Source organism: Myxocyprinus asiaticus, chromosome 23 (assembly GCF_019703515.2).
Source record: "Myxocyprinus asiaticus isolate MX2 ecotype Aquarium Trade chromosome 23, UBuf_Myxa_2, whole genome shotgun sequence".
Taxonomy (NCBI): Eukaryota; Metazoa; Chordata; class Actinopteri; order Cypriniformes; family Catostomidae; genus Myxocyprinus; species Myxocyprinus asiaticus.
In genome coordinates, this window is record NC_059366.1 from 19,380,511 (window position 1) to 19,398,902 (window position 18,392).

General features: G+C 36.2%; 1 protein-coding gene across 1 annotated transcript in view; it reads right to left on the reverse strand.

The window, feature by feature from the left end:
- The window catches only part of lrpprc (leucine-rich pentatricopeptide repeat containing), a 90,491-nt gene that overhangs the window by 54,668 nt on the left and 17,431 nt on the right, over positions 1-18,392 (reverse strand). Inside the window, exons 11-18 of the mRNA XM_051650958.1 lie at positions 14,566-14,673; positions 8,046-8,164; positions 7,876-7,969; positions 7,007-7,076; positions 4,406-4,433; positions 4,214-4,271; positions 3,153-3,259; positions 48-125 (exon numbers count right to left, since the gene is read on the reverse strand). Coding sequence (XP_051506918.1) covers positions 48-125; positions 3,153-3,259; positions 4,214-4,271; positions 4,406-4,433; positions 7,007-7,076; positions 7,876-7,969; positions 8,046-8,164; positions 14,566-14,673 — 662 coding nt within the window. The remainder of the gene's footprint in view (positions 1-47; positions 126-3,152; positions 3,260-4,213; positions 4,272-4,405; positions 4,434-7,006; positions 7,077-7,875; positions 7,970-8,045; positions 8,165-14,565; positions 14,674-18,392) is intronic.

The following is an 18,392-nucleotide window of genomic DNA, read 5'->3' on the forward strand; positions in this document are numbered from 1 at the left end:
CAGTTTGGGATGATTTGCTCACCACCACTAATATCAAAATACAGTACCTTGATAAGCTCTGGGACATGGTAGGACTCCAGAATGTTCCTGATTCCTCTGAAGATATTCCCAGATATGCTGATGTTCTGAAAGCAAAGTCAATAAGTGAATGAATGAATTATTATCAGCCATGAGGGCAGAGCAGCAAAGTCAACAGAAAATGGTGTTCAGGTTTCCTTCATTATCCTAAGGCTATTCCCTATTCATTTTTTTATTATGCTGCCTTAGAAGACCTTGTTTTGGCAAAATTCTAAGGCAGCACCACATTTCAAATTAATACAACAATTATTAACAGGGCTCGACATTAAGCAACATCGTGTGCTTGTCCTTTGGACAAGTAAATTGGTCATTTACTTGTCTGAGTAAAAAAAGTTACTTGTCCAGAGACAAAAACAAAAGAAAGGACTAAGAAAAAAGGCAGGTTTGAAACAACATAAAGGAGAATAATGATGACAGAATTTTTGGTAACACTTTACAATAAGGTTCCATTCATTAACGTTAGATAATGCATTAGCTATCACGAACTAACAATGAACAATATTTTACAGCATTTATCAATCTTAATGTTAGTTACAAAAAAATAAAAAAAATACAATTGTTCATTGTTAGTTCATAGTGCATGAACTAATGTTAACATATACAACTTTTTATTTTAATGTATGAAAATGTATTATTATACTGTATGCTGGAATTAACATTAACCAAGATTAATTATATAAAAGTTGTTTATTGTTAGTTCATGTTAACTGATGTAGTTAACTAATGTTAACAAAATGGAACCTTTTTGTAAAGTGTTACCAAATTGTAATTTTTGGGTAAATCATCTCTTAGAGAGTACAAGTCAATTCTCACCAGTTGCAATAAAAACCGCTGTTTAATACTGACAAAATGCATTGAAAATGTTAAAAGATAACATCCTGAGAGAACCTTGCTGCTAAATCAGTTATGTTGTATATTCAAAACAGATATGCATATTAAAGATAGATAATATGTTTTCATTGTGTGTAATTTATTAATGTTATAGTATTAATATTATTAAAATGTATATTGTTATCTACACTGGCGGCCAAAAGTTTGGAATAATGTACAGATTTTGCCATTTCTGAAGGAGGTGGCATTCAACTGATCACAAAGTATAGTCAGGACATTACTGATATAAAAAACAGCACCATCACTATTTGAAAAAGTCATTTTTGATCAAATCTAGACAGGCCCCATTTCCAGAAGCCATCACTCCAACATCTTATCCTTGAGTAATCATGCTAAATTGCTAATTTGGTACTAGAAAATCACTTGCCATTATATCAAACACTGTTGAAAGCTATTTGGTTCGTTAAATGAAGCTTAACATTGTCTTTGTGTTTGTTTTTGAGTTGCCACAGTATGCAATAGACTGGCATGTCTTAAGGTCAATATTAGGTCAAAAATGGTAAAAAAGAAACAGCTTTGTCTATAAACTCGTCAGTCAATCATTGTTTTGAGGAATGAAGGTTATACAATGCTTGAAATTGCCCAAAAAACTGAATATTCATACAAAAGGTGTGCACTACAGTCTTCAAAGACAAAGGACAACTGACTCTAACAAGGACAGAAAGAGATGTGGAAGGCCAGATGTACAACTAAACAAGAGGATAAGTACATCAGAGTCTCTAGTTTGAGAAATAGACACCTCACGTGTCCTCAGCTGACAGCTTCATTGAATTCTACCCGCTCAACACCAGTTTCATGTACAACAGTAAAGAGAAGACTCAGGGGTGCAGGTCTTATGGGAAGAATTGCAAAGAAAAAGCCACTTTTGAAACAGAAAAACAAAAAGAAAAGGTTAGAGTGGGCAAAGAAAAACAGACATTGGACAACAGATAATTGGAAAAGAGTGTTATGGATCTTAACCCCATTGAGCTTTTGTGGGATCAGCTACAAGACAACCACATCTATGGCAAGTGCTACAGGAAGCGTGGGGTGAAATGTCACCTGAGTATCTGGACAAACTGACAGCTAGAATGCCAAGGATATGCAAAGCTGTCATTGCTGCATGTGGAGGATTTTTTGATGAGAACTCATCAAAATTGTATGAGATTGAAATTGTAAAAGTAATTTTTCATGCTATTAATGTCCTGATTATACATTGTGATCAGCTGAATGCCACTTTGGTGAATAAAAGTACCAATTTCTTTCCATAAGAGCAAAATCTGTACATTATTCCAAACTTTTGGCCACCAGAGTACTTATTAAATTACATTATCACATGGCAGAGAAAATACATTGGATACATACATTAGATGGAGCTCTAGAAAGATGAGAGATGTAACAGGTGCATAAGTCTGTTTTAAGTGTTTCTTTTCGCTCTACAGATGGTATTATTACACAAAGCGTTTTTGCAATTTCTGCCTTTCTTGCTGTATTATGAGGGAGCGCCATGATGTGACAAGACAAAATTAGATCTCTCCAACGTTGCACGCTTGCGATGAAGACAGCTTTGTTGATTATAAACAGGAGCAATAGTTTTATCGCATCGCTCTTTTATAGAGACATGGCACAACACCATTCACATGTCCAATTAACAGGTTTATATCAGTTTATATTAGTAAATTCTAAAGTTCAGTAAATATGCGCTTCCCCACTGCTCGCACTTACAAGCTGCTGAACTGTAACACGAGTGAGGGTGAGAGGGAGAGAGGGTGACACGATAGAAGGAATTCCCTGCATTTTGAAAGAGAAAAATGCGGGAATGATTAAAATTGTGCTCAATCCCTGCATCCCACGCTACTGAGCTAACATTCGTTATTGAGATTTTAATCAGGCTACTTGTCCGGTCGGGCAAGTAAAATTCTCTTTAACTTGCCCGTTCAAAATTCCACTTGTCCCAGACAAGCAGACAAGTGTTAATGTCAAGCCCTGATTGATAATCAATTGTTAAGTGTAAACATATAACAGATTATTTTACCCAACCTTTGTGTGTGCACTGTAGTTTTATGCTTTAAGCTAACATCAAACCTGGTTTTACTTTTCGTTACTTTACTTTAGATTTCACGGCGGTTCAGATGCCTTAAAAGGCAGCTGCCTATGTTAGTAGCTCCCTAGGTTTTGGACAGAGCTTGTGTGTATGAATGTACCATGTTCTTGAGCAGGCTGAAGTATTCCCTAAGCTTCTCTTCCTTGGACTGCACTTCTGTTTCACTCATAGCATCTATCAGATTGTAGAGAAAGTAGGGCACATTTTCTGCAAAGGAAGAGAAAAGCCAATTTGACACTTCCTCCTTTCTATAAAAATATTAAGAGTCACAAAGTCACAAAAGAGAGATTCTGCAGAATCATACGATTGAAATATTGCAATACTGCAAATAATCTCTTAAACTATGTGTGTGTGTATTATGCTGAACCAGGCAATTTTGGCCCAGACTTGATTGAAGTCTATTTTAACAAGTGGCTGGCAGCTGACAGCCTCACGCACACATTTGTGTTGTCCGTGGTGATGAGATGAGACAGAGAGACCATCTCTATCTCTCCCACCTGCTCGGACACCAGCGCAGAGGCCTGCTCCAGTGCAGCGAGATGACAAACACTTGCAGAAGCTCTGTTAACTCAGCGCACAGTCAGCAGCCAGACAGCACTTACACACAAACATGCACATGGCTACTATTCAGACTGCATCAGACACACACACTTTATGCAAAGCACGGCTGTCAGGATAAACTCCATCAATGAGAGCGGCCGTACTGATCTGCACACACTCACACACCACAATACTCTCATGACTCTACATTAGTGAAACCAGCTCAGAGGCCATACAAGTAGAGAGATACACTAGTACTCTGCTCATATAGTAGTTTTTGGAGAGCAAAGGAGTAGCTGACATGACAGCAGTGTCCCACTCTATGACATCATCATGTATGTATATTTCTATTATATTGTATAATAATTATTACTGTATGTTATCTAATGTATATTTTTATGATTACATTAATTGAGAGACTACAGGAATATTTGTGCTTCAAAAAAGTAATGATAGAAATGCTGAAAAACTAAATAAATAAATAATTGGTAACCATTCATGGCACCAAAAATATACTTTTCTTTACACATTCAGTGCCCCTCACATAAAAAGATACTAGATAGTAAGATACTATAAGTCATTTTAGTGGGAAAGAAAAACAGTACAAACATGCAAACATACCCGAATTCTCTGGGTCAACCCGATTGAACCGGCTGTCTTTGTAAAGAATTTCTGTGATCTGAAAAAAAGAGAAGTTTCTATTTATTTCTTTATTTTATATATATATATATATATATATATATAAATGAGTGTTCCTGAAGGGTTCTTTTAATTTAATTCCATTGTCTTTCTCACTCTCTGTATCACTCTTACCTTAGCCATAAGCTCAACATCTTGAAACCTGTAGGGGGCAGTAGAGGATCAGAGATGATAGAAGATACTGTTATACAGCAACAAATTAAACCAAAACCTTTCAAGTGCAAGTATAAAAAAAATTAAAAAAATAAAAAAAAATTATAGAATCTGCTATGCATTGATTTTTAAAGCAACTATTCATCTGGTGTGATGGGTCTTAATTTAAAAAGTGAGAATACTGTATATAGCAGGGTTCACACAATATTTAGAGCAATACATTTCCATGACCTTTCCAGTTGTTTGTAATTACAGGATAAGGAGTCCAAATTGTACATATTTTCATACTGCTCTCACAAAGGGCAATTTCTAAAAGGTATTTTTGGAGTTAAGCATAACATTTGTAATGTATAAATTCACTATAGAATTTCTCATGGTTTTTAAAGTTTGGATCCATTTCCATGACTTTTCCAAGTCAAGAAAAATCTCATTTTTATAAATCACTAATATTTCAAGGTTTCCCACGAAAGTGCGAAACCTTTTATACATCTAATAAACAATACTTCCAGATAGTCCAATATTAAATTTTCTACATGTATCTTTTCAAAGACAAAGTTTTAGATTCATATTATATTAATATGCACCTGATTTATTAATACTATATTCATTTTAAATGTTAGATGTATTTTATACAATATTTATATTCCTGGGGTCCACATGGGACCTCTTAAATAGCTAAACTCTAGTGTGCTTTTCTAGAATAAAGAATGCCATATGGTCACACATTTACTGTACAGATACACAAATACACATTCAAACACATACTGGCACTGGCACATTCTATAACACATTACAAAGTCACGATGCAGTGCTAGTAGGTTGTGTTGATGGCAGGCAGCAAGGAGATGAGAAGGGAAAAAAAGATTCAACATTGTTTAATGATTAAATTATCTCCTGACCTTGACTATTACAAGAGCGGGTCACTAAGGAGGCAAGGCCCCGACAAACCCCTCTACCCTTCTGACAGCCCCAATTACCAGCCTGACTTCCATCGCTGCCAGCAACCTCCCTGCTCTGCTTTCACATCTAAATGCTTTGCTAAATACAGAGGACAGCAGCATCTGCTGCGCTTCGGTCTCCGTGTTTGGATCGGCGATAAAAACAGAGCTCGGCCCTTAACTATTGTACATGATGAGATTGATTCTGTGATAATATGTGTCTGCACTGGCTGATGCAATAAGGAGGAATGATAAATGAAATATCAAGAGATGGGTTGTAAGGACTCTAATAATTCTAACAACATTTCCAATTCCTTTTAATGATTCCAATTCCTTAGCGATTCAATTAATAATTCTTTAAGTACTTTTATGGAAGAACTATTTGGAAATTAGAAATACAATTCTTATTGCATTTAATGCCCTTAGCAGTTTGTGCCAAATTATGAAGTCATTTCAGGTTTTAACAGAACAGAAATAACAAATCAGAACAAAATGTTTACAATTCTTGCAAAAGGTGTGTTAACACAGACTTTTTAATGAAGCAGAGAGGCTGCAAAAATGCAATCCAATAAATGATCCTAACTATATATTAAACCTTTAAATCCTGACATATTAAATAATATTGAGATTTTTATTTATTTTATTTTTTTTTAAGTATTGTTCATGTTGATGTAGAGGCTTTGGAAAATTATGTATCAAATATGATACGCTAGGCTTTATAAGGGTTAAGGTTTGTGACACTTAAATTAGTGTAGTTACTGACTGGTTGTTCATATGACAGCAGGAAGTTTAAGTAGTTTAAGTTTTTTTTTTTTTTGGTAACAATGTGGTATTTTATAAAGATACATTTATTGAATGAATTATTGAAATATGCTAACAAACTTATCACACGTATTTTAAGTACACATAACATAGTAACAATTCTTGGCTCATTTCGAGTAGAACATGGAGAAATTAATAAATGGTGGTTCAGTATGGAGGTCAGATTAGTTCAACCACTCCAACTGATTAAAAAGTGATTTAAATTCACTCTTATAAGAGTCATTCGTTAAAGGAATCAAAAATAAATTGGTCGCGCTGTGTTTCACGTTGTAGATTCAGTCACAGCGCAACTGGATATTAGCACTGGAAACACGGTCAGAGTATTTTAGTGCGGTGTTCCGTCAGCCTTTACGTAAGAATGCATAATCGAGAATCATTAATGGACACAAAAGGCATGAAAATCATTCAGTTCCATTTTTTCTTTTTTCTTTTTCTTTTTCCTGAACCAGTTCTCTTTTTCAATTTCAAACCCTAATTAGAAAAGAGTTGAATGGCTGGAGGAATTAACCACAAAACAAATGTAACTTTACAGATACTGATGGCCTTGAGGGTTAATGGCCAGTGTGAGCACATGCATCTTCCCAGAGGCAGAATAGTTAGTAGTCTTTCAGCATCACAAAGAGAACCAATAGAACCCAAACAACACAGAAGATATAGGAAAAACACAAACTCTATTTGCATTTTTCTCATGCTGTAACTGCCCGAAGATGACTGCGTCCATATGCATGAGGTGAGAAACGACTGACTGTCTAGCCAAAAGGCAAAACATTTCCCTACCACACACAAGCTGTAACACACTTACCCTCTGAATCCAATGAGAAGACTGGCTCTGAAAGCACTGAGGTCAATGGCTGGGAGAGTGGATGAAGACACTGCAAGGAGTCATAGGAATAAATGAGTGTATGCCACAACAAAATGAAAACATATTTCACATTGTTTATACAGCTTCATTACAAGCTAAGAAATCTGTGATTTGAGGGTGAGGGCAAACAAAATCCTATTATGTTTAAAAGTTATATAGGGGCCATATTTTTTTTGTTATTTATTTATTTATTTATTTTTTTGTAGCATTTTAGCTTTCCATCTTATGTTAGTCAAGGTTCCCCTCCAATATGTCCCGATCTAACTTCCAATTTCAATAGGAAATACATCCCCAAATTCATAGAGTGTACTGCATGTATTGTCACATCACCTCACATCTAATCTCAGTAAGTAATGTCTGATCTGAAAACTGAGTGGATTAAACACCACTCCCAGTGACATGAACAGACTCAGTGGATAAACAGATGGAGAGAGGAAAGAGAGAGAGACAGCAGGGGTCATAACTGTGAAGGGGAGAAGGTACCATCTATAATTCAACACCAATTGTACCTATTCACCTCTGTCAGAGACGCTTCGCTCCCTTGCTTCTTATACATTCACTCGCTAACCACTTAAAAGGCCTGATGTGCATGTAGCTGCTTAACAGAGTGTGCTTGTTTGTGCCGCTGAGTATATGTAACCCTGATGGGGGGCAATTAGTGATGAGCGCTATCATACAGGGTACATCTAAACTGAAGTCTATCCATTGCTGAGTTTGTCTGACCATGAAAAAAATAAAATAAATGGATATGAGCCAAATGGATAGATAGAAAGGGAGAGAAGGTAGTTTTGACCAACATTAATGCTTACTCAGAGAGAGCAGGCCTGAAAGATTTCCATGTGATGCTTCGCTTCGTAATTCTGCCGCAATCAAGCTATCAGAGTTCAAGTCACAGCCAGCCTCCTGCAATTATCAAGCCAAGTTAGAGGGTGTTTCAGAACTAAAACATGAACAAAAAACACATGCACAGTAGAATTACCTTAAGAGCAGTGCGGGCAGAGTCTACTGATGGGAAACAGGACAGAATGTAAGTTGTATAAGTTTCAACATCTGCAGGGATGTCCAGCTCTTGCATGCCTCTCAGAGCTTCCAGAATACCTGAAACAAAACATAAAAAGTGCTTTAGTCATGCATTTGCACCTTAAAATGTAACATTCAAGACATACATTAAAAAGCTGCCCGTCTCCAAAAAGTGAAGAAAAAACAAACAAACTGAAATCTATTCCATAAAAGATTCACATTACACTATATGGATGCACTGAGCGAATTTTAGTTATACTTTTTTCTTAGATGACAGACAAGTACCAGGGTTCCCACACTTTTTGACCAATGAATTTTCATGACTATTTCATGATTTTTCCATGTTGTTCATGATTTATGAATAAGAGACAATTTCTAGCCATTTAATTTATTTAAAAGCTGAGCATAACTCAAAAAGTTTCCATGAATTTTTAAGATCTTATTAATTTCCATGACATTTCCTGGCATGGAAATTACAATTTTAACCATCCCTGATATTGCCAGGTTGTCTGTGATCATGGGAACCCTGTAGCACCCTTCCAGGCACATAGAGGTCCATCGGTCAGTAGAATAAAGTCAGTGTAGTAAAGTCCTATCACAGATAGTTAAGGGGGTTTTTACACCTGGCTCATCCGGAGCAATTGTTTCAGAACCTGGTGCATTTACTACTTTAGTTGTTTTTTTTAGGCATACATGAACACAGCAATTGCACTCAAATCCACACCAAAACAATCAGTCCAATATCACCTCGACGAGGTCATCTTGGTCTGATTTCAAATGAACTCTGGAATGTTCACTTGTGGTGAGAATGCAATCTGAATTAACAAACCAACCAATATCTCCAAGATAACAATGAGCATACCTGATTGATTTTTGGAGAAGAAATCTGTAGGTCAGCTGTAGTTCACGGTCATTCATAATAAAAATGTGAATTTAGTCTTCCATTAAATGCTGGAAACCTATTTGCAGACTATATTAGATATAACTGCATGTTTAGAAAAGGTTATCATTTCGGAGGTAACTTTAGTGTATAAACATGACAAACAATACTTGAACATTTGTACTGACACACTTTAACCGGTATATCGATGTATGAGATAAATCCCAAAACAGAACAAAAACATTCCGATAAATAAGTAGACAGTTTGCTCACATGACTGTTATGAACACTATTTTGGTCAGTTTTGAAATGTTGCCTATAAAGCAAACCGATCCAATGAGAAAATGCAACATTGTTACTACTTTAGCCCCTGTTTTGGAACAAATCAAATGAGTTTCAGATTTCAAAATGCCCTAAGACTGTGCAGCAAATTCCTGGTGGTGTATTTAGAACATGAACGTCAATGAAAACGTGAGAACAACAAATCATCTTTACATACTACACTCCAATATATTTTAAACCAACAAACGTGATTAAAAGCCCAAAGCAGTTTACAATACATGGAACCTGGACTTGAACTGTATGCATTATAAAATAAACAAACACTCAGCTAATTAGAATTTCCTCACATCAGTGTTCCTATGGCATAGCCCGGGGGAAAACCACCTTCAGAAAGAGGATTCAGGCCTTTACCCAGCTCTGCAGCAGGGCCTTGCACTCCAGCCTGGAGCAAGCACATGCATATGGAATAAGTCTTCTCAACATACTCAGACAAATGTTTGTGTATGTGTGTGGGAACATGTGAACCAGCGATTTGTGTTCTGTTTACTCTTCACCTTGGTCCTTAGCACTCAGGATCGCAATGCTCTGGAGACACCTACACACCTGAATAAAAGATAAGAGCTGCTTTTATCTGCCATTAAAACCTGCATCTGGTGCCAGGAGCTGCCGGCAACCAGTGTGTGAGAGCATTAGCCAGGTAAAGCACCTGGAGGCTGCATCCATCCATCTCTCCATTTTATTCTCATCTGTGCATCCTTCTCCATTCATCCTTTCTTGCAACTCAGTAGCTCTTGCTTTCAAGCAAATGTAAACTGCCAACCAGACACTCTTTCTCCTCAATGAAGCCTGAGAGCCGTCTGTCTATTCATTCTTTCATTTTTATGAGAGAAGCACACCTGTTTTCCTGTTAAATAATCCATTGATCCATTTGTCAGCCATAAAAGTTGGGTAAGACTGCACAGTCCGATAGGTAGCATGTGAATGGGGATGGAAAAGGGATAGCCAGTCAACCCGCTCGCTGATTCACCGTTTCCATTCAATTCAAAGTAAGTATGCGAGTGGGCTTTAATGGAACTAATCTGGTTCAATGAATTCTCAGGCGACTTCCAGATCTCTGTTTGCTACATCACTGGGTTTGATGATTAAAGTGTAAGTGCACGAAGTAACCAAGACTGCGGTCTCTCTTACTAGAGGGGGACTAAAGGGGAGAGGTCAGAGTTCAAACTGTAAACAGAAGCTATAACAGAAACGATCTCCAAACAATCTCGATTTTAAAACGAAATGGATTTTTAAATTTTAAAGAGTAAAATTGCCTTCCATGCTATGAGGAAAACCTTGAGTTTGTTTAGGTCTGAATTGAAGGAGTAAAGCACATCTGCACTCATGAAGCCTTGAAATTGTCTGTAGGCTAAATTTAGAACACAAACTTAGACATTTACTCTGTTTCAAAACTTAGTGAGCTGCGTACATAGGCAGCATTTTAAAGCATCATAGATGTAGGGCCAATGCAAGGGCTGTTCCAAAAGGTAGGCAGCAAAATAATGCTGACTTATAAGATAACTTATTTTGACCATAATTTAAGACAGTATGCCATGTGTCTTGTAGGAGGCGCTGTTTTTAAATTGTTTTTCTATTGTAAACATGCGCTAGACAGACAACTTTGAGAGCTGCGCCGCTTCTTGCACAGGAGAGCCATATTCTTTAGACGCCGTGTCAAGTGAAAAAACTTCAAATGTTAAAAACGTGCTCTGAGACACCTACGTTCTACTCTATTCGTGGCGCTGCATCCACAATTTTTAGCACAAGAACATATACAGAGTAAATGGCCCTAAGAAATGCATTGAGGTGAGCTTTGTGGGGAAATTTTTTTTTTTTTTATATGGTGGACAGAGGTGAGAGAAAATTTAGATTATAAATATACTTGTATTATTATTGTATTTATTTTATTATTATAAACATACTTTTATTATTATATTACTGAAAAGCATTGATAAAAATAACCCTTAAATCTAATTTAATTGTCTATGTGTATTTTACTCATTTGTTAAATCCATAGCAGTATCACACTGTTAGCTTAGCAACATGCTAACATCAAAGTCAAAGTATTAAAAACAATTGTAAGAGTACAATAATAATAATATTAGTAACAATATCCCATGCACTTCATGTCAGGAGTGCTATTTTTTGCAGCGTGTGGCGTTGCTGACAAAATTGGTCACTTATGAGGTTCCATTTCAGTTGGGATGTTGCGTTAGCAGGCAGCTGCCTATGGAGCCAGTAGACAGCTAGGCAGCTCACTAGGTTTTGAAGCTAGAATTTTATAATAACTATCTGACAAACTCGGACAATAAAATGTACAAGGAGACGGAAAGGTCATTTCTCACACGGAGTCTTCCTGTCTTGTTTATGTAGTCCAGGTAGAAAAATGTGTTTGTTCAACTGAGGTCCAGAAAGAGGGTTATATCAAGGCCAGATCACTTCTCATATCTAGTCCTTGAGATGTTTCCCGGTCATCTCCTCTCATGCTTAAAGCGATATTGGAGTTGATAGAAGCCCTAAAGCTTTCTGCAGTTACTGAGATTTTATAATAGTACATAATGAAAAAGAAGTTTAAATCTGTGAAATAAATTAATGCAAGTGGATGTAAAAAGAAAGATATTCAGATTTTTTCAAAATATGAATGGAGCACAGAGTGTTTAGAATGCAGATCTAAAATCCTGTTGTGAGCTTCGTGAAGGACTGAGGCATTCTTCTCGCACCATGTCACAAGCGATGAGCTGCACCATGTCACAAGCGATGAGCTGCATCGCTTCTTGAAACTGACAAGAACCGTTAGCTTGCGGCTGCCAAGACAAAGCTAGCATATGCTTTTTCAAACTTGCCTGCCCAAATCCACACCTCATCAAAATGCAAACTTTTCCCCCTCTCCGCACTCATGAACGGAAAACCGGTGGGAAGAAGAGGGGGATGGCGTCTGCCCGCTGGTGACACCTGTGGACAGAATGTGACATGGCGCTAAATATTTCATGGCCGTGCACAGTGGCGCACGTAATTGAAAGTGAATTCCCTCAGAGCACTCGCATTTACATGAGACCCAGTCACTACAAATTCTGTCATGTAACCTTCATCGTGGTGCAGTCTTCAACACCGAGCAAACAAACAAAAAAAACTGTACAGGAACACAGAGGTGAGAGTGATCCTGCATGTTTCATGAAGGTTATTGCTCAAAAATATCGTTTTTACACTCCGTGTGATGCAATTGGAAGAATATTCTTTTGTTAAGGACATTATTCATTTTGACTCTGGAACTAATATACAGTGAGAAGAATAAGTAGGAAGAAAAATCAATTATTTACCAGATATCAAAATTTACAGACTTATATTTAATTGAAATGTCCAAGAAAGAGGCTACGAGAGAGCAAAAATAGCATTTAGGGCATACTGTTTAACATCAGCAAAAGATCCCAGCTCTCCAAAACCCAGTGAGCTGCCTTGCAGTCCAGCTGCCTTCAATCACAGCAGCCAAACCACCGTTGTGTTGTGGTGCACAATTAATTTCTTATTTATTCTAATTAAACAACGCTTGTTTTCACAATATTTTTTTAAAAATGTATTAACTTGTTCCACCTCTGAAAAGACTTTCCTTTTCGTCTGACGTCACAAATCCCACTTACTTTTTCAACCCCTCTCCTCCAACTACCTGACTCCATTTTGGTACAGTATTTAACACTGTATACCCTGATGCTCAAATTAATAAAATGAATTCAGTAGGGAAACATTCAATTATACAAATTATTTCAAAAAAAAATTAACCTTTATGAGTATCTAGAACTTTCTCATTCTTTTGAGTTCAGAAACTGACATCTTTTAAGTTACCTGAATTGTTTTATTGTTTTGAGTTTAATGAATTTGTCTCTTTAGAAATACAGAAACTTAAATTGTCCAATTGAACTTAAAGATCTCAATCTATGCTACCAATGTTGCAATGGCAGCATAGATGCAAAGACTACTGGGCATTTTTTATTTGATTTGATTAAACTTTATTGTCCCGTAGGAAATTTGTCTTGTACATACACTGCATCTGTTGTTAGGAAACATAGTACGTAATTACACACATAGCATATCCACACACTTGGATTGCCACTGACAAAACATTGCACAATCCCTTCATACAATGTAACTTCATCTGGAATGAATTTGTACAGAACAAAATTAAATTATTTTAGATTATTTTGTCATGAAGCTCTGTTGTTGCATAGAACAGAGTTGGTAAATCTACAGATTTTTCCAAAAAGCTTTGGTTTGCTAATAATATTACTTAATCGATTTGTGTTGGGAGACAATTTATATTTTTAGTTTGGTTAACTAATACTGTGCAGGAGATTTTTTTATTCCCAGCTTGGTTTGCATGGCATTCGACAGGTAGAGTAAATTTTAAAATGAATTGTTATAAAATGTGTCTATATTCTTTGTGCAGGAGACTTGTTAGCATTTAATGTTTTATTGTGTTATTTAGAAGAGTTTGTTATGTTGGAGTTTTGGGGGTTAAAATTATGGTTTAGAGTGGAGCTTAAGCTTAGGTTGAAGACAGGTACAAGTTAAGAATGTTCTTTACTCATTGAGAAATTGCTATGCTAATCAAAGCATAAGTGTTTCCAATTAGCATTCATTCAGCATGCTAGTATTTCCTGCACTAGCTAATTTATACCAGAAAGAGATTAAAGTTCCTTTACCAGATCTAATTTAGTCGGGTTTACTAAACTCAGTTAGGTTCCCTCTAATTCAAGTATTTAAACTGAGATTACAATGTATGAACTAGCTTACTCAATATTTCAATTTAAGCACAATTAACATGCATGAGTAGTGCAAAATCAAAATCTGAAAGTTCTACTACCTTACACTTGGAGTTTATTAAATTAATACATCTGATATAACTGATTACCTCATTTCTTTAGTTCTGCTAACTTATTGGGTTTACAGTGAATCAATTCCTTTAAAAAAAAATATATTTTTTAATTTGACTTTAAAATACTATTTAAGTAGACAACTCACTACGTTTTGAAACAGAGCTATAGTGAGGACAGCAAGGGAGTCTTTTTAGGGTGTATTTAGGGCAGTGATGCGGTCAGACTCTTAAAAATACTGTATATGGTTTCATAGCCTAAACCATTTCAGACTCACCCACAAAGAGTGCAGAGGGCCCTGGCCTTTCCTCTGGCCAGAGCCTCCCTGCACGCAATGTGCAGACTCATAAATCCAGACTGCATGCACAATACTGAGTGATCAAGAAGAATCAGGCCGGTTGCTTAAAACTTACCAGGGATGTTCTTGTCTTTGTGGTGTTGAGTAAAAAGGGGCCAGAAATAGTGTGGTCTCACAGGCAAACCTCCCTCCTTCATCCTCCTCATGAGCTCAACAGCCATACCTTCAAATAAAGAACAACAATATACTTACACCTGCTACAAAAACAAGGAGCTCTTAGCGATTTTAGCCATTTTACTAACTTCTGCCAGACTTAGCCACCCGACCCACCAGTTGAGTACAACTGTCTTATGACAACTATTTCAGTGATATCTGTCAGGCAGTGGGGCCATATTATTTTGTCAGATAAACTCTATTACTATATTAAAACATTATTAAACTAATGTAGAAAAAGTTGAGATTACTTTAAAAAAAAAAAACCTGTTAAGTTTAAGTTTTATGCAATTCAGTATGAACAACTTAATTTTAAACAGCGAGAACACACAATGTCAAGTTCAGTCTTGAAGGTAAAACTTACAGGCTTTTAAGCATGCTAAGTTTGAACACTGAGGAGTCCATTTGTGGCAGAATAATTCCCCCCCTAGTGTGCTAACACAGCTAGTTTGGCTTGATACTGTGACAAGGAATATTTTCTTATTTCATATATTTATGATATGTAAATATTAAAAGTAATATTTTTGTCAGGATGTTGGATTGCTCTACTGACCTTAATAGTTGACAACAATGCAAAATAACTGCACTGGATTGCCAATTTAGCGGATTTTCTGTGGAAATTGTGTGAACTTCTGTGAAGTGGAAATGTAAAAATGTACTTTTATAACACTATTAAGGCCAGGGCTCCCACAGACGTGGAAAATCAGGAAATATCAGGGAATTTAAACTCTTAAGGATCTTCTCCAGTAGTCACTTCCGTAAAGTCATGAAAAGTTCTTTACAAGTTATGGGTCAAAAGATGCGAGAACCCTGTTAGGGTTCTATAGGGCACTATAAACTTCATATTGTTACATCAACTACTGAGCAATGGTCTTGGTCACTTCATACATTTTTGCTGATCGGATAGCCATCCTATCATAAAAAGACCAAGTGTAAATGCCCTCCAAGACGGATTCGAGATGGATTTATATCCGATCACTCATCACTCCGATCACTCTACGCATTCCTTTAGAATCTCAGTCAAGTATACAGGGTTCGTACAGATGCTTCAAAGTTAAATTCAAGAACTTTCAAGGACTTCAAGCACATTTTTTATTTGTTTTCAAGGACTATGCTCAAGCTATCTGTGAAGAGGAGGAGGGTGGGGCCAGGCCGTGACTACGCACGCCCGGGCCCCAATCGAGCTAATCAGCCGAGGAGAGGGATAAGTGCAGCGGGATGCAGCAGTTCGAGAGAGAGAGAGAGCCACATGCAGCTGCCATGTGTGCGTTTGTGTTGTGTGTCTTTTTATTTCATTAAATATTATTTTGACTGTTCAGCCAGTTCCCGCCTCCTCCTTTCCCATTTTAACCTTGTTACAATGTCATTAAAACAAATTATTTAATTGTTCATTTTAAATTAAAATATTTCGTTCAGTTAAATGTATTTTTATAAAACACCACTTATTACAAATACAACATGTCTCAATGTGCATCTTTAACTACACATTCTCACAGTAACAATTCTTGGTTCATTCATGATGAAATTGATGTGCAATTGTAGTGTGCTCCCTTAAAACACATTTCGCTTTCCAACAAAAGTGAATAATTGGGTCCGTAAACAGGCATATGACTCATGTCGGGGTTGCTGCAGAGTTTTTAAAATGGATTTGATTAATAGCGTGGAACTTTTAACTTTAAAGGCACTTTAACTCTGAAATACATCGGGACTCTTATTTTGAAATGTTTGCGCTTCCCTGTTTCCAGCTGCTCATTCAAACTAATAAGGGATATAAAACCTGCACTCCTACAATGATCTACAACATATTACAACATAAACACTTAAAAGTAAACATTGTCATGTTTCATCAACTCCATATCATCATCATCAACAGTTGATCTTTAGTGATAGTTTGTCCTAAATTTCCGATATGGCCTAATGATTGTGAACTGCTCTGCAACAGCAGGAAACACTCACAAGCCCCCACATGCTTGGAGAAAATACAGCAGTCACGTTTTCACTTTGAAGGATGCAGCGTATGCATTTATTTAATTAAATCTTATTCTTTTGAAGTTTGATACTCACATTAGGTCATATCACGATTCCTGTTTTTCCACCCCCAAATTTAAGACCTCTTTAAATAAAAATTTTGACATTTGTTGTATCATTTAAGATATATAAGACTTATGACCTTAAATTTTGGAAAACTGAATTTAAGACATCTTTAAGGATCCGTGGGAACCCTGCATGTGCTATGTTCCATGTTTTCTAAAGTCACACAACAGATTTGTGAGGAACTGACCGAAATTGCAAAAGGGTCATTCTCAAAAAGTGTTGACTTTCCAACTTACAAAATATTTAAATTTTCCATTCAGTTCAGTTTTTGCCATAAACACTGAAGGTAAACATTTTGTAAAATGTTGACATGATTTTTATTCATAAAAGGACAACTTGGCTGTTGTTTTTTCTTTTATTATTTCATTTTGTTTTACAAAAGAAGCAAGTTAACACTAAGTTAACACTAATGAGGATTAAATATGTTACAACACGAAATTGAGGGTTCAGTGGGGTACAACACCAAATTTTTGTAGGTGAATATATATTAGTTAAAATGTGAATTAATATCTTTTTAACATGCTGGGAAAAATCACTATATGCTTATTTAAGCAGTAGGGGTGTGACGATACACTTAGCTCACGAGACGAGACGATACACGATACTGGGTTCACAAGAACAAGATGAGATGATATTTTAACACTATATACACTACCGGTCAAAATATTGAAACACTCATTCTTTATTATAATTTTTTTTTTCTTCACATTTTAGAATAATAGTAAAGTCGTCAAAACTATGGAATAACATAAATGGAACTATGGGAATTATGTTGTGACTAAACAAAATCCAAAAATCAAAACTGTGTTACATTTTAGCATCTTCAAAGTAGTCACCCTTTGCCTAGAATTTGCAGACATGTACTCTTGACATTTTCTCAACCAACTTCTTGAGGTATCACCCTGGGATGCTTTTTAAACAGTATTGAAGGAGTTCCCATCTATGTTGGGCACTTATTGGCTGCTTTTCTTTATTATTTGGTCCAAGTCGTCAATTTCAAAAACGTTTTTTTTTTTTTTTAAATACATTTTAGTTTTGTAATGAAATAAAATTAATATGGTGGCAAAATTATATTTTTGTCTACAAAACTCATTTCAAACATTTAAGCATACGCCTTCAGATCAAAAGATTTTTAAGATCATGAGAAACATTTCAGGCAAGTGTTTCAAAACTTTTGACCGGTAGTGTATATGACTGGAAAAATAGTCTATTATTCGACTGAAAGTCACAAAATGCAAAACAATGCAGGTGCATTTTGAAATGTTTTAACTAATCATCTTGTAATGAATGTCACTTCAGTTCTATTTTCTGAGTATGAATTATCATATGCAGTATAAGACAGAACAATATGCAAGCACTGTAAAAGGTTTTGCCACAAACTCAACTGACTGGCTTCTCTCCTGTATGATTTCACATGAATCTCTTCAGAACTGGTTGATTTTAGTTGAGCGCTGCGGTGGTTCTGTAGGTGTCTTTTCATAGTGCTTGTGTTAGCTGCGGTGTACGGCACTATTTTCTTACAGTGCTTACATATTGGCTATGTCTCGTTTGGAAGGCTGCATCCTCCAGAGGTCGCATTTGTCAGCCGCATACGTCATCGAGGCTGTCTCGTTTCATTTTTTATTTTATTTTTTA